Raw genomic sequence first — 18,034 nt, forward strand, 5'->3', positions numbered from 1 at the left:
ATGAGATAATCTTCATCAGCTAACGTCACTTTTTGTTAATTTTGAAGCATTTATGTGATAATAAAAACGGACATAAAGCCCATAAAGTCTTCATAATTCATAAAGGACATAATAACGGACTGATATTATCTCATAGAACAAAACGTATAAGATCTCCTAAGCCTGTGTTAACCTCAGTCCTTATTTTCTGTGTTTATCCCAAAACCCTATTCTTTCCCCACTCATTTCCCCATAGGGATGACTGAACAAACCAGAGGTAACTCACTTCTGGGTTTTAGGACTACAAGCTGGCGAGCCCTATATAGGCCAAATTGCCCTTCTTTGTAAAACTGGCAACAACACACAACAGTTCAGGTTTGAGTGACAGGACTGACACTTATTAGGATTGATACATCCTACAAGGTTCAAGATGAACTTGGGCCATAGATTAACTCACTAATGATCGTTGATGAGCCCTGGTGAAAACATTCATTTAGCACGTTTGACTGCCAAATCATGTTGACAATCACAGATTGGATTCTAAATTGGGACCAAATTAGGTTGTGAGAAGAATTGAGTTGAAGCCAAACAAACAAAATGGCTGATCGTAGTTACCCTTCATTGTGGTTGGAGAAGGGGGCACGGGGGGCCTGTGCTATTATGCTTGAACTGGGGGCATGATATGTTCTATAGGCTAAGTTTGAACTGTGGTAAACTGAGAGATAGTCTTGATGGCAGCAAAAGTACTTAGTATGTAGTAGAAGATCCAGTGAAAACCAAAGTTGCCTGGGCCCAATCCAACAGTTCCTTGATCAAGATACAAATATTTGTTTACATTTTTGCCACAGCATGAACAGCATCATCAATCACTAACATCCTGGTACTGACACGGAACCAAATAGGAAATGTAACATCACCACGAAATGACTCCAACACACATTTTGGAGAGTTTTTGGAGTGTTTCTGTCTTTTTTGTTGACTTTTTTGTTGACTGAAAGCTGACCTTTCTGTGACCTTTCAGTCCTGGGTGCTTCCTCGTGTGACGAAGACTTGGCAAACAGCCAATGAAGGAACCAAGACAGGAAAAGCTATTCAGACCGGACAACACGGACACACATGTGGGCATTAGGTTTGTTCGCCCAAAATAGGTATACAGGTTCGTTGGGGCGTTGGCCTTTGTAAATAAAGGCAGTTTCTCTTTACAAAAAAATATTTATCGAGCTGCCAAAGCAGCGTTGTAGTCATTTAGTCATTGACTAAAAATATTCTGTATTTATATAAACTTTTAAATAAATAGCAACTTGTGGACAACTCACTCCATTCACACGACAATAACTTTGAGACATATTATTTTTCATACTTGCAACATAAACTGTTATTAAAACCAAATATTCAGAAATTCTTAAAAAAGGAAATAAAAAGTTACGCTTGAGAATTTCTGTTTTCTTGCGAAAGCACAGCTGATATACTTTCATTTCAAGTTTCAGGCAGTCCAGTATAGAGTGATATTAGTGCCAATCAAAACTGAATCTAGATTAAATCATTCATGAATTCAATTCAACTTCTACTGGCACTAATGTCACTCCATAGTCCAGTCACACCCACACATCTTTCTCCTGTTCAGGCACTGAAAGTCAATAAGTACTGCTGTGCCATAGTAACTTTGTCGGTCATACGCAAAGATTGAGGCAAGGAATTACGCTTTTTTTAAAAGATCTTCGCGACACCATCCGAGGTTGCGGTTCAGTCTGTCTCCCTACATGTAGGCCAAACCGACCTTGAGAAGCAGGGCCCGTATTCCCAAAGCATCTCAGAGTAGAAGTGCTGATCTAGGATCAGGTCCCCCCTGGCTATATAATCATATTCATTATGATTTAAAAGAGAAAACTGATTCTAAATCAGCACTCCTACTCTGAAATGCTTTGTGAATACGGCCCAGAACTTGGTCCACTACCAGTGTCGACTATCCTGTTCCACCCGAACACTCTGACTTCTGACTGACTTCACAATCGCCCTTTCATTCAGCAGCAGACTAGGCGGCCTTACTAGGTGCTTGGCAAAGCAACATTTGTCTCTACATCGGACACAGCATCAATCACAGTAAACTCAGCAATGAGATGAAAATAAATACATTGGGAAACAGAAAACGGCAAAGCCGGCAAAAACCCCAAAGAGGAACACTTCAGGAGTCTGAAACTTGCATGACACCACAAAACTTTCCCCAGACCTTCTCTTCCTCTTCAACGTTCCTTCAACCTCCAGACCTTCTCTTCCTCTTCAACGATCCTTCAACCTCCAACCAGCCTTAAAAAAACACAACTTCTGTCTTTTCTCTTCTTATCTGATCCATTACGTCGACGGAAAAATAAAAATAAAATAAAAAGAGATACAAAAAATAAATTATTTCATCTTAAGACCTGCAGTGTGGCCTCCTGTCCAGCCGGAGGCGCCACTGCTACCTGATGTGCCCATCGGCGTGCGGCGGGACCAGCTGGGACTTGGGGTCGGGGCTGAGCGAGCTCCATGGGGTCTTGGCGCAGGCCTGCATGACGGGGCAGGATGTTCCGGGTCCCCCTGTCATGGAGGTGGAACACACGTCCCCAGCCTCCCACATCGCACCCACCAGGCCGTCTACCCAGTGTTCCAGGGCGGGGCCAGTCAGGACGGCGTTGCGCTTAGCCTGCTCCACCTGGCCCAGGTGTACAGGGATGTTGAGCACGGGGTTTAGGCCGTGGAAGCTCTGCTCCATATAACTGTTCTTGGCTGGTCCGTTGTGGAGCTTCAGCGTGTCCTCTGTGGCGAGGGAGGGAGAGTGAGCGGGAGAGAGAGAGAGATGAAGAGAGAGAAAGAGGGGGACAAAAATTGATTGTTAATGTTTTATGGAGAGACTGTCCTGTAGATAGTGTTCATAAATTGATTGTTAATGTTTTATGGTGAGACTGTCCTGTAGATAGTCTTCATAAATGAGCAGGTAAACAGACAGGGTCATCAATGGGGAATCTAAGTAGGGAAATCAGTGGAACCACTTTGACTTGATTGTATTGCCCTAAAGGGTGGAATGGCACTGTGAACTGATTTGATGAGAACAAACTTTGTGTTACTGGTTAATTACATGTTATTGATTTCTCTAGGGTAAGCCTAAGCCACAAAGTGGGAGACTGCACCAAGTGTCTCAATGACTGCACTTAGTGTCTCTTTATAAAGCCATTGGAAGCTAGGTGGCAGATAGCAGCATCTTCTCATACACCATACATTTAGAAGCCCCTTCATACACTCCAACCATAAAATAATTGCCAAAGCCACAAATTGGGAAAACAACTAAATGACTGTTCCTCGTGTCTCTTTATAAAGTCATTGGAAGCTATGGGGCAGAGACGAGACGAGACCATTACCTCATCCCTAAAACCGTGCCATCCCTCTATCCTGAAGGTAAAGCTGTACATTCCTCAGTGCTCCTAACACTGGGGCGCTTGCCATCCCTCGTCAGCCTGGCTATTGTTCGCTAGCCCAGCGCTCCTCTACTCTACTCTCTGCCAGTGCTGCTTCGCACCCTGCCGTTAGCTGCTAGCATTTTCGGGCTAGCGACGAGAGAGATGCAGTCAGACACCCGGTTGTTCTGCCAAGCTTGCCACTGCCCGGTGCCAACTACCGAATCTGCTGTGGCAGCAGTGTGTGTGTGGTGCCAGTGTGTGTGTGTGTGCCCATGGTGCCAGCGCTAAGCCAGGGCGAAAAACCCACACTATAAACTTTTACTAGGGCTACGTGTAGTAGGAAGACCTGGAGCTACTCAGGGTTGTAAATCATGTATGGCAAGGCTAGAGGCTGGTAGAGCAGGTGGTGAGGAGGCTGAAGAGGAGGCCAAGGCTGCAGGATTACTGTACCACCATGACCTTCAGGACTATGGGATCTAAGGGCATCTAACCCCATCCTACAGGAGCAGGAGATGTAAGGCTGGTTTCCCAGAGACTAAAAAGGATTCTCAGTTAAAAGTGCTTCTTTGTCCAAGACCAGGATTAATCTGTGTCCGGGAAACTAGCCTTTGTCCCAAGTACTGTCTCAATGGATAACTACTGTCCTGTAGTCCATATAAGGCTCTTTGATACTGAAGCTCTCACAGGTCTCCATAGTTTCTATGCTGCAGTGGATCTAGTTTAGGCCTACTGTTTGCACTATGGGCCAACTGGGCTAATTTAACCACTCAAGCTGACCCAAAAAGTTTAGTGTAAAACAATCTAAAGTAGAGCTCAGTGTCACCTCACTTGGGTAATAAAACATTTCAGCAACAGTATAACCTCAGAGATCATAGCAGTACGTTTCATGATTAACTTCATCATAAATAGTGGAGAAAGGCAGTCGGTTTACCCCCACCTCTAATGCTAAAGTCTTTGGGAATGATTTTAGCATTCTGACTATGCCCTAGTACAGAGTTTGGAGTTTGGGGGGAACTGGGGTTAATAATTTGCTGAGAAACTTTCTGTTCACATCAACACGGATTTACAACTGAGAGAAAAGCAAACAAGCGAACTATCAAACAAACAAAAACACTCACTAACAATTTATGAATATTTTAGCTTCCTCTCTCCTCACTCTCACACATGGGCCCAAACACTACAGTGCATCAGGGCAAAGCCTGCTAACTTTTATTTGTTGACTCTTTTCATAATTAAAAATGGCCTCAGTGCGATTATAAAACAGGTCAGGCTGTGAATATGCCATCACACTGAGGTTAGCGTCTCAACTCTCGGGTGACTTTCACTGCAACTGATTACTCTAGCTAAAACAATAAGAGTCCTGGTCCCTTATAGTTAACACAGCCAGATTTATTTAATTGTGTAATTGTGTTCCTAGGCGTTATATGGAGGTGTTTAACATACTGTTTAATATGTATGAGAAACACTGAGGATGATTACGGTTGACTTGGTGACAAACAACTGGTGCTTCCAACGGCTCAGAGGGTTGATTAGAAAGATCGCAAACACAGCAGGGCCTCATGGGATATGTGCTTTTGTGTTTTGTTGTGTGTATCTATGATATGCCTATAACATGACAAGACATACTGTATCAATTACATCACATATATCACAGACTGACACTCATGTGACTTGTAAACATGTACTACATATAGGCCAAGATATCTCTTACCTTATCGTATAGACTAGTGCTTGTTATAAGCCATGGGTGTGTGTGTGTGTCTGTGGCTGTCTCTTACCTTGTCTTATAGGCTGATGCTTCATATAAGCCAGCGGACTAATCAGAAACCTTGTCTCTGCCACGGGGCTCCAGTGATGCAACACCCGTATGGTCCACACCCCGGGCCTGAGAGGCTGGTTCAGTGGGGGTCTGTAGTGGGTGTACTCTGCGCTGGCGTCGATCAGGATATCGTAGGTGGCAGCGATGACGTTGGTGGGGTCGATCCACACCACGGTGACCGTCACGTTGGGGCCCTTGGACCACCGCTGCATCCCGACCGTCTCGTCCATGGGACCCATCAGACCACCGAAGTTACGGAACATGCGCTCTTTGGCATCCCACTCTGTGCCGATCTGAGAGAGGGATGGAGGAAGGGAGGGAGGGGGGAAGGAGAGAAAGAAAAGAGAGTGTGTAATTCATTTACTGGATCTGAAATGGGTATGTCCAACCGTATAATATATTTTATGCATACAACATTAACTGAGGCAATTGAAGAAGAGAAAAATAGGCTGAATGTTAATTAGTCTCTACACTGTAATGTCATGGTAAATAGTAGTAGTGATATAATATGTATCCCATACCATTCATACAACCATTATGGTTCATGTCTACTGTATAGACTAGTGTTTTCCAGTATTTCTACGTAAGATAGTCTCAGTTGATGTGTAATGTGAGTGTTGGTTTGCAGCTTCCTGTGTGATCGATTGACAGGCCGACTGAGGCAGCAGTGTATATGTTGAGTGAAGAGTGAACTCCTTGACTAACCCTCTGGGGGGCTGGGGATCTATAACAACACACAGACAGATAGATGGAGAGAGAGAGAGAAAGACAGAGAGAGAGAGAGAGAGAGAGAGAGAGAGAGAGAGAGAGAGAGAGAGAGAGAGAGAGAGAGAGAGAGAGAGAGAGAGAGAGAGAGAAAGAGAGAAAGAAAGAAAGAAAGAAAGAAAGAGAGAAAGAAAGAAAGAAAGAAAGAAAGAAAGAAAGAAAGAAAGAAAGAAAGAAAGAAAGAAAGAAAGAAAGAAAGAAAGAAAGAAAGAAAGAAAGAAAGATGGGAAGATGAAAAGCCCTAACTTCATTTAATGCGGTCAAGCATGTGGCTGGAGGGAAGAGAGATTACATTACATTACATTTTTGTCATTTAGAGAGAGGTGAGAGATGAATAACTTAGAGAGCAAGAGAAAGAGAGGGAGAGAGATAGAGAGAAATGGAGAATACAGGCAGAGAGAGAACATGATGATATAAACTGAGTCCATGATATACAGTGGGGGAAAAAAAGTATTTAGTCAGCCACCAATTGTGCAAGTTCTCCCACTTAAAAAGATGAGAGAGGCCTGTAATTTTCATCATAGGTACACGTCAACTATGACAGACAAAATGAAACATTTTTTTCCAGAAAATCACATTGTAGGATTTTTTATGAATTTATTTGCAAATTATGGTGGAAAATAAGTATTTGGTCAATAACAAAAGTTTCTCAATACTTTGTTATATACCCTTTGTTGGCAATGACACAGGTCAAACGTTTTCTGTAAGTCTTCACAAGGTTTTCACACACTGTTGCTGGTATTTTGGCCCATTCCTCCATGCAGATCTCCTTTAGAGCAGTGATGTTTTGGGGCTGTCGCTGGGCAACACGGACTTTCAACTCCCTCCAAAGATTTTCTATGGGGTTGAGATCTGGAGACTGGCTAGGCCACTCCAGGACCTTGAAATGCTTCTTACGAAGCCACTCCTTCGTTGCCCGGGTGTTTGGGATCATTGTCATGCTGAAAGACCCAGCCACGTTTCATCTTCAATGCCCTTGCTGATGGAAGGAGGTTTTCACTCAAAATCTCACGATACATGGCCCCATTCATTCTTTCCTTTACACGGATCAGTCGTCCTGGTCCCTTTGCAGAAAAACAGCCCCAAAGCATGATGTTTCCATCCCCATGCTTCACAGTAGGTATGGTGTTCTTTGGATGCAACTCAGCATTCTTTGTCCTCCAAACACGACGAGTTGAGTTTTAACCCAAAAGTTCTATTTTGGTTTCATCTGACCATATGACATTCTCCCAATCCTCTTCTGGATCATCCAAATGCACTCTAGCAAACTTCAGACGGGCCTGGACATGTACTGGCTTAAGCAGGGGGACACGTCTGGCACTGCAGGATTTGAGTCCCTGGCGGCGTAGTGTGTTACTGATGGTAGGCTTTGTTACTTTGGTCCCAGCTCTCTGCAGGTCATTCACTAGGTCCCCCCGTGTGGTTCTGGGATTTTTGCTCACCGTTCTTGTGATCATTTTGACCCCACGGGGTGAGATCTTGCGTGGAGCCCCAGATCGAGGGAGATTATCAGTGGTCTTGTATGTCTTCCATTTCCTAATAATTGCTCCTACAGTTGATTTCTTCAAACCAAGCTGCTTACCTATTGCAGATTCAGTCTTCCCAGCCTGGTGTAGGTCTACAATTTTGTTTCTGGTGTCCTTTGACAGCTCTTTGGTCTTGGCCATAGTGGAGTTTGGAGTGTGACTGTTTGAGGTTGTGGACAGGTGTATTTTATACTGATAACAAGTTCAAACAGGTGCCATTAATACAGGTAATGAGTGGAGGACAGAGGAGCCTCTTAAAGAAGAAGTTACAGGTCTGTGAGAGCCAGAAATCTTGCTTGTTTGTAGGTGACCAAATACTTATTTTCCACCATAATTTGCAAATAAATTCATAAAAAATCCTACAATGTGATTTTCTGGATTTTTTTTCCTCATTTTGTCTGTCATAGTTGACGTGTACTTATGATGAAAATTACAGGCCTCTCTCATCTTTTTAAGTGGGAGAACTTGCACAATTGGTGGCTGACTAAATACTTTTTTCCCCACTGTAGACTGACTGACCAGGTGAATACAGGTGAAAGATATGATCCCTTATTGATGTAATTTGTTAAATCCACTTCAATCAGTGTAGATGAAGTGGAGGAGATGGGTTAAAGAAGGATTTTTAAGCCTTGAGACCATTGAGACATCGATTGTGTATGTGTGCCATTCAGAGGTTGAATGGGCAAGACAAAATATTTGAGTGCCTTTGAACGGGGTATGCTAGTAGGTGCCAGGGACACCAGTTTGTGTCAAGAACTGCAACGCTTTCCCATGTGTATCAAGAATGGTCCACCACCCAAAGGACATCCAGCCAACTTGACACAACTGTGGGAAGCATTGGAGTCAACATGGGCCACCATCCCAATGGAACGCTTTCGACACCTTGTAGAGTCCATGCCCTGACGAATTGAGGCTGTTCCTAATGTTAGGTGTTCTTAATGTTTGGTATACTGTACTCAGTGTAAACTGAGAGAGGAGTATACAGTGGGGAGAACAAGTATTTGATACACTGCCGATTTTGCAGGTTTTCCTACTTACAAAGCATGTAGAGGTCTGTAATTTTTATCATAGGTACACTTCAACTGTGAGAGACGGAATCTAAAACAAAAATCCAGAAAATCACATTGTATGATTTTAAAGTAATTAATTTGCATTTTATTGCATGACATAAGTATTTGATACATCAGAAAAGCAGAACTTAATATTTGGTACAGAAACCTTTGTTTGCAATTACAGAGATCATATGTTTCCTGTAGGTCTTGACCAGGTTTGCACACACTGCAGCAGGGATTTTGGCCCACTCCTCCATACAGACCTTCTCCAGATCCTTCAGGTTTCGGGGCTGTCGCTGGGCAATATGGACTTTCAGCTCCCTCCAAAGATTTTCTATTGGGTTCAGGTCTGGAGACTGGCTAGGCCACTCCAGGACCTTGAGATGCTTCTTACGGAGCCACTCCTTAGTTGCCCTGGCTGTGTGTTTCGGGTCGTTGTCATGCTGGAAGACCCAGCCACGACCCATCTTCAATGCTCTTACTGAGGGAAGGAGGTTGTTGGCCAAGATCTCGCGATACATGGCCCCATCCATCCTCCCCTCAATACGGTGCAGTCGTCCTGTCCCCTTTGCAGAAAAGCATCCCCAAAGAATGATGTTTCCACCTCCATGCTTCACAGTTGGGATGGTGTTCTTGGGGTTGTACTCATCCTTCTTCTTCCTCCAAACACGGCGAGTGGAGTTTAGACCAAAAAGCTCAATTTTTGTCTCATCAGACCACATTACCTTCTCCCATTCCTCCTCTGGATCATCCAGATGGTCATTGGCAAACTTCAGACGGGCCTGGACATGCGCTGGCTTGAGCAGGGGGACCTTGCGTGCGCTGCAGGATTTTAATCCATGACGGCGTAGTGTGTTACTAATGGTTTTCTTTGAGACTGTGGTCCCAGCTCTCTTCAGGTCATTGACCAGGTCCTGCCGTGTAGTTCTGGGCTGATCCCTCACCTTCCTCATGATCATTGATGCCCCACGAGGTGAGATCTTGCATGGAGCCCCAGACCGAGGGTGATTGACCGTCATCTTGAACTTCTTCCATTTTCTAATAATTGCGGCAACAGTTGTTGCCTTCTCACCAAGCTGCTTGCCTATTGTCCTGTAGCCCATCCCAGCCTTGTGCAGGTCTACAATTGTTTCCCTGATGTCCTTACACATCTCTCTGGTCTTGGCCATTGTGGAGAGGTTGGAGTCTGTTTGATTGAGTGTGTGGACAGGTGTCTTTTATACAGGTAACGAGTTCAAACAGGTGCAGTTAATACAGGAAATGAGTGGAGAACAGGAGGGCTTCTTAAAGAAAAACTAACAGGTCTGTGAGAGACGGAATTCTTACTGGTTGGTAGGTGATCAAATACTTATGTCATGCAATAAAATGCAAATTAATTACTTAAAAATCATACAATGTGATTTTCTGGATTTTTGTTTTAGATTCCGTCTCTCACAGTTGAAGTATACCTATGATAAAAATTACAGACCTCTACATGCTTTGTAAGTAGGAAAACCTGCAAAATCGGCAGTGTATCAAATACTTGTTCTCCCCACTGTATATAGAGAGATGGACGGACAGAGAGTGAAGGAGGACAGAGAGAAAGAGGATACAGATTCATCTAAGGCATTTGTAGAAACTTGAGGAGGGATGATGATGAGGAGGGATGATGAGGAGGGATGATGAGGGATGATGATGAGGAGGGGTGATGAGGGATGATGATGAGGAGGGGTGATGAGGAGGGATGATGATGAGGGATGATGATGAGGAGGGGTGATGAGGAGGGGTGATGAGGAGGAGGGATGATGAGGAGGGATGATGAGGAGGGATGATGAGGGATGATGATGAGGGATGATGAGGAGGGATGATGAGGAGGGATGAGGAGGGATGAGAAGGGATGATGAGGAGGAGGGATGATGAAGAGGAGGGATGATGAAGGCTTGAGGATATGCTCATCCTTCCACCCAGTGATTAACACCAGACCACAGATCAATGAGCTAACTGGAACACTCCACTCAATATTAGGCCGACTGAGAAATGAGTCTATACACTGTATAAATAGACTCAACCTCCACAGAGAAATGAGTGGTGTGGTGTGTTTGTGTGGTGTGTGTCTGTGTGTCATGATGTCTGAAACATAAACTGTGAGAGGATCTTGTCTTTCCCTTTAATTCACTCTTCACATTAGTGTCTGTGTGTGTGTCTGTGTGTGTGTGTCTGTGTGTGTGTGTATGTGTGTGTGTGGCTGTGTGTGTGTGTGTGTGTGTATGTGTGTGTGTCTGTGTGTGTGTGTGTGTGTGTGTGTGTGTGTGTGTGTGTGTGTGTGTGTGTGTGTGTGTGTGTGTGTGTATGTGTGCGTGAGTGTGTTTTGTACTTTGTAAAGTGTGTTTTGTAAAGTTATGTACTTTTGTAATTCAATTCTGTAATTCAAATGACCTTTATTTTCTCAACCAAAACTAGATTTTCCTTGTGGTTGTGTGTATATGTGTGTTTCACACTGTTTGCAACAACAACTAGAGGATATTGCCCTGCCTCCCTTCAATTCAATTCACCTCAATTTAGTGTGCAAAATTGGTACCCTTCAACTCCATAATGTTACCGACCCCTATTTTCTCTACCAAACTACTACTTTCCTTGTTAGTGTACTCAACATCCTTAACTAGAATGTCTATCAGCTATGCTATTCATTCTATGCAGGTCTGGAAGAGTATCACTCCTACAAATTCATTATATTCTATTGTTATTGATTCTATTCATTTTTTAAATATTATATTTCAGTCTATTTTAAGTGTTTTCCTCACTGGCACATCACACCATAGACATCGCATTGATTGTCAGTGGTCTGATTCTAGGCCACAGACTGAAATCAAAAGCGTATTGACAAGGAAATTTCACTATAATCCACTGGCTGCAGACTACTGCCTCACGCCTAAATTGTTTGGGTGGGAAATCTGGGTAATATACTAAGGGCATGGATAACATTGGATTTCAGTAAGGGTTTAGGCTCAATTCTATTTCAAGTCTATCAATTCAGAAAGTGAATGGAAATTCAATATTCTCATTGAAAATTAATCATACTTTTCATATCTTGAATTGGAATTTCAATGAATCTCCTGAAGTGACTGTAACTGGAACTGGAGAGTGGAGAATAACACATAGCTACAAATCCACAGTTCATTGAGTGGATGACCATATTGACCACCTGACAACCGGGAGACGGTCAAACAGGGATTAACCTCTGACCCACTTCAGGTTCATCCGGTGACCTCCGACCTTTTCTCTACACTTCACTACAAACCCTAGTCCAACACCTCAGCTTGTACTAGCTTTTGATCTTATCTCACACTTTACTTACTGACAGAACAGTAGTACTACTGCAACCAGACACCGCGGACCTTCACTGCTGATCTGGCAAGTCAAGCACAGTCAGCTTGTGGCTTGTGTGACCTTTATTCACACAGAGCACAGTAGTAGGCTACTAGGCTACCATACAGCCTCTCTCCTTTACCTTTGATCTGGCAACCTTAACTTAAGACCCAGCAAGACCCTTCCTCACTTTAAACCTGTGGCAACTGTTGCTCAAGATCTGTAAACAATCACTGGTTCCCAAGTCAAAGACCTCATCCTGTAGCATATGTGTCACTTTTTCTTTCCCTCGCTCCACCTATTACCCCTCCCTCCCTCCCTCCCTCCCTCCCTCCCTCCCTCCCTCCCTCCCTCCCTCCCTCCCTCCCTCCCTCCCTCCCTCCCTCCCTCCCCATAGATCTTAATTGACAAACATAACTGGCATCCTTACCCACGGCCTCTGTCTCAAGCTGCCCCAGGGGAGTGCTCCGGGCCTGGGCCAAGCTGCATTCAACACCTGGTTTCGATTACCTCCATACACAAAGACTGACACTAATAAGGCTCAGAATCCAACAGAGCCCTGGGGGCCTTTGCCTGTTTCACACACGCACACACACACAAACACTGTAAATAAAAGAGGTAGTTTTAAATCAAGACCAGATGTGGCCTGGTTGGTTGGACGTGGCTGCCCGCACCACTGCCTGATGGAAATGAACCTGTCATGTTTTATGGGGAGGTGTTTGACTCGGGCGCCGGTGAGGTGGAGGGGGAGAGGGATGGGGTGGGGGTTTTTAAGTTTGAGATTTGCCAGGTCAGCAGTGGTAGTACTACCGTAAGACGTAATGTGTGAGTAGAGGTCTTAAGCTACAAGATGAAGTGTTGTGCCGCTGAGGTAACGGTGAGGATGCCAGGTCAGAGGGAGAGTGACGTACTACTGTACTGTAGGTAAAGTGTGAGTAGAGGGCATAAACACAGCATTCAGGGTTTGACATGGGCGCCCGTGGGGGGAGGTAGGGTTGCCAGGTCTTAGGTTGCCAGATCAGCAGTGGGAGAGTGACGTAGCCTACTACTGGAAGTATACTGTGAGTAAAGGTGCTTAGGATACAGACAGGCAGTACATTTCAGTCATTTAGCAAACACTCTTATCCAGAGCGACTTACAGTTAGTGAGTGCATACATTTTCATACTGGCCCCCCGTGAGAATCGAACCCACAACCCTGGAATTGCAAACGCCATGCTCTACCAACTGAGCTACAGAGGGCGCTAGTATAGTACTGATACCTCTGTCCTGTCTGTCCTGTTTATGCAGAGTTAGAGGGAGGTAGAGGAAGAGATTGTAATGAAAGGAGATAGAGACGGTCTTGTAAAGGTTATAGGTAGGCGGGACAGACTGTGCTGCCTCCCCAGTCTATGGTAGAAGTTAGCAGGAGGTAGAGGAAGAAATTATAGGTGGTTGGAGGGAGAGACCTTCTTGTAAAGTCATACATGATTTATGGACCTACAGGACTACATAGGAAACTACTACCACCGCTAGCCCTGTAGTCTGTTAGTAGGGTGGTAGTATGTCATCTATCCCTCACTTATTTATGATAGTCTTTGGAAGCAAGTCTATTAAGACCACTATGGAGCAGTAGAGAGCAATGGTAAAGAGCAATGACAGTAAAAATAGGACAGAGACAGAGAGTTTATAGGTGGAAGGGAAAGACTGTATTTTAAAGTTCTGCTGAAGATATGGTTTATCTGACTGACAGACATTCACAAAAGTCAACTACAACTGCTTAGCTCTGTCATGTCCGTCTATCTGTCCTCTGGCTGCCTGACTGACTGACTGACAGACTGACAGTCATTGTAGCTAAGCAACCGACAGAAACTCCTTTGCGATGCTGAGTACTCAGATAAAGTCGTGCCAGCGTCAGTCTGCTGTCACTCACAACTCCTTCCCTGTGCCCATGACTGCCTCACAGTCTAGGGTCGCTTCAGAACTCTTACAAAGGTCAATAGGTCAAAGGTCAAGAGTAAAAGGTCCGATTCACCCTGACTTGTCAACTCAGAGTACTCAGAGGGAACTCATACGAGGACATCAACTGACATTTCAGAGGATTCTGCTTGACAGTGTGAAAACCAGAAAAAATGATCACTCTCATCCACTCACTCTCAACCCCCCCCCCCACCCCCCCACCCCCCCCCCCCCCCCCACCCCCCACACCACCACATTATAAACACAAAAGTGCTCACTGGCACGCTAAGGCATAGCTGATGTTAGAGAACGTCCTCAGAAGTAGAAATAGTTATATTATTTATATTAACATAACTACGCCATCAGGAAGCCGTTCTGGCATGAAGGTAAGTAGTCCACGTTTCATTAGTAAACAACAAATAAGCAGCCAATGAGGCGCTAATCCACATGAAGTTTGATGAATTCAATCGATTTACATTTTACAAGGCTATTACCGACCCCGTGTTTAATGCCTACCGCCACTGTGGGTGTGTGTCTGTGTGTGTACTCTCTTCAAGGTTGCCATAGCGATGAATATAGCTAAGGTCACCATGAACTATATATCTGATCTAGCCAATCATATTTTATACAACATGCTTCTGTGTGCGAGGCACTTCAGGGCTTTTATATACTACTAACACATAGAGGTCATTGTTTGACTGAGTGGCTGGCTAACTTCTGGGCACTCTAGTCTAAATGACAGGGGCTGCTGAATGTTATGTGAACGTTACATAAAAGTTGTAGCCTACAACCTCGAAACAATGGACCTCAGTTATGGTCAGACTGACTGATCATTATGTTCTCCATTGACTGGATAGTGAATGGTTAAATACAATCAATATAAGAGCAGGTGATATAAATGAAAGGATCTGCTGAAAGACTACAATGTGAATGTTATGTGAATGTTACCTAAACGTTACACAACCCACAAAATGACAGGTTACCTCAGCAAATGTTCTCAATTGACTTGTCTTGTCAATCCTACCCCCCCAAACCTATGTGAACTTTCCGCCACTTCTAAATGTGATGAGTTTACGGCATATTTCAGAGATAATATAACAAACATTAAACTGGGTATCAGTCAAGCAAGACCTGATTCATGATATGTGCGCTAGCCTACCACACAAAGGCTATGGATTTATTTTCCCTGGTTGACACAGACATGCTCAGGAAAGTGATATCACAACTTAAGCCTTCTATCTGCCTTCTCGATCCTATCCCCACCACCTTCTTCAAAACAGTTTTTAATTGCATATCTGAAGAAGTGCAAGCTATTGTTAATCACTCACTGTTCACAGGCACATTCCCCACTGCACTAAAAACTTCTATGGTGAAACCCTTTCTGAAGAAAAGTAATCTAGATTTTTCTGCTCTTAGCCATTTTTGGCCAGTCTCCAACATTCCATTCTTAAGCAAAATTCTGGAGAAATTGGTTTTCAAACAGCTAAATGATTTTTTAAGTGCCAACTGTATTTTTGAAAAACTACACAGCACAGAGACAGCCTTAGTTAAAGTGGTAAATGATCTTAGAGCCAACACAGATTTCAAACTGCTCTCTGTCCTTGTACTCTTAGATTTAAGTGCTGCATTCAACACTGTTGACCATGATGTCCTTCTGGATAGACTAGAGAGGTTGGAGTCTCCGGTCCAGTTCTAAATTGGTTTAGGACCTATTTAACTGGTCGAGAATTTTTTGTCACCCTTGGTGAACATAACTCAGAGAAAATACATATCACATGTGGCATTCAACATGGTTCGATTTTGGGTCCGGTACTGTTGGCAGCGTTATCAGAAAGCACAGCATTGATTTTCACTGCTAAATTATTAGACTGTATTAGTGATTTAAATACTTGGATGGCTCACAACTTCCTCCAGCTAAATCAAGACAAGACTGAGGTACTTATTGTTGGAGGCAAAGCACAAAGAGAGAATCTGGCCGCACATTTTAATTCACGGGCAATAAAGATGAAACACCAAGTAAAAAACCTAGGTGTTATTTTAGATTTTGAACTCAATTTCAAATCACACATTTGGAATGTGACTAAAACAGCTTTTTACCACCTGAGGAACATTGCCAAGCTGCGTCCGTTTCTCTCTCATGCTCATACAGAGAGACTCATCCATGCTTTTATTACAAGCAGGCTTGACTACTGTAATGCTCTCCTGTCTGGTCTACCCAAGAAAGCCATTGGTCAATTGTAAAACATACAGAATGCTGCAGCACGGGTCTTTGCACTGGCTGCCTGTGAGTTTTAGAATTAATTTTAAGATTCTTCTACTGGTTTTTAAATCAATCCATAATTGTGCACCCCAGTACGTGTCAGACATTTAAGTTATGTACCCAGTAGGTCCCTCAGGTCCTCTCGCACTGGCCTTTTAACTATCCCAAAGCCTAGGACCAAGAGGCATGGAGAGGCATCCTTTAATTACTATGCCCCACAGCCTCTGAAATGGCCTGCCAGAGAACCTGAGGGGAGCGGAAATTGTTGACATATTTTTAAAATATTTTAAAACACACCTTTTATTTTCCTTAGGGTGATTTTTAGTCTTTCAGTTTTGTTATTCTTTTGTTTTTTATCCTCATGTTTGTTGTGTAGTAAATATTTCAGTTTCATATTTAATTGTTTTTTTTAAATTTCTTCTTGCAAAGCACATTGTGTTGCATTCCATGTCTGAAATGTGCTGTATAAATAAAGCTTGATTTGATTTAAATTAATTTAGGGGCAGCGTCTACTGAAAGAGTGTAAATGTTATGTGACTGTTATATGAAAATTGCATAAACGTTACAACCCCAACCCCAAAAAACGATGTGTCAGTTACCTCAGCAAACTGTAGCCTGGTGAAGCTACTGTATATAAGGAACGTGTACTTCTGAAAGATTACAGTGTTATTGTTCTGTGAATGTTATGTGAACATTACCTAAACGTTATACAACTATAAAAGAATGATAGTTACCTCAGCGAACTGCAGCCTGTTGAAGGTGCTGGGCGGGGAGGCCACCTTGTAGGTCTTCCTGGGCATTACCCAGGTCTCCAGGGTCTCCAGCTTGCTGGTTGCCAGGTTGGTGGCGTGGTGCTTGACCAGGTAGCCCTGGAACTGGTCCGACTGGAAGTAGAGATGCACTGACACCGGATGGCCCATGGGGAAATACCTGGCAACCCAAGAGAAAATATACTTATTTTTAACCAACCTTTCTCAACAGACCTTTATCAGTAGCCTGAGTGCAGGTCTGTTTGTGCTATGATGCCAACTCTGTCACTGATTTTGAAAAAGACAGCAATAGAGTTGACAAGAACACAAACAAATCTGGGACCAGGCTACTTTATCAGGGTTTTACCTGACAACACCAGTGGCAACTCAACAGACAGACCCATTGTGATTCCCATTAGTGAACTTGATATGGTACCGGTGCTGTTTAAAAGGGCAATGGTGTAAGATGAGAGTATCTAGATTCATCTATTGGACACTGACTGGAAACTGGACTCCTTACAAATGCTAATGTTTGTAGATGCTAAAGTTCACTAGCGGGGCCATGCTAATGTCTCAGACGCTAAAGTAAAGGTTAGGGGGATGTGCTGTGCTTTTGTGATTGTGTGAGGGAGGAGGCATCAATGACCTATGAAACATCTGTTGCTGTGGAGACATTTGTTAAGGCTAGGGGCAAAGAGAAAGGGATGGGCAGACTGACTGAGACCGGACTGTAGTTGTAGCCTACCCCGGACCAGAACAATACAGTCATTGGGTATATTGGCAGTAATATATTAGGTTAGTCACAGCCCGATGCCTCTGACGATAACCATGACACACCGCTTCGTAACACACACATTGTCTAATACAGCAGTTCCCAACCTTTTCCATTCCGGGGACAACCAAATCAGCGTCAAAAGCTCTTGAGGACCACCATTCGCGGAGTCACAGAATTTCTTTACATAAAATATGTATTTCTCATGAAGCTGGTTCAGAGAATGCCAAGAGTGTGCAAAGCTGTCATCAAGACAAAGGGTGGCTACTTTGAAGAATCTAAAATATATTTTGATTTGTTTAACACTTTTTTGGTTACTACATGATTCCATTTACATTTATGTCATTTAGCAGACGCTCTTATCCAGAGCGACTTACAGTTAGTGAATGCATACATGTTT

At 43.6% G+C, this 18,034-nt stretch overlaps 1 protein-coding gene across 1 annotated transcript; it reads right to left on the reverse strand.

Moving 5' to 3' along the window:
• Window positions 1-2,434: 2,434 nt before the first annotated feature.
• Window positions 2,435-17,043, reverse strand: LOC311123318 (xylosyltransferase 1-like; the record flags this gene model as incomplete). Its single annotated transcript, XM_084197578.1, has 3 exons — window positions 2,435-2,772; window positions 5,189-5,522; window positions 16,848-17,043. Coding segments are annotated over 3 exons (868 nt in total), but the record flags the coding sequence as incomplete, so codon positions are not given.
• Between the last annotated feature and the right edge of the window lie 991 nt (window positions 17,044-18,034).

The sequence above is a fragment of the Coregonus lavaretus genome (genome assembly GCF_964263955.1).
Source record: "Coregonus lavaretus genome assembly, contig: HAP1_SCAFFOLD_656, whole genome shotgun sequence".
NCBI lineage: Eukaryota > Metazoa > Chordata > Actinopteri > Salmoniformes > Salmonidae > Coregonus > Coregonus lavaretus.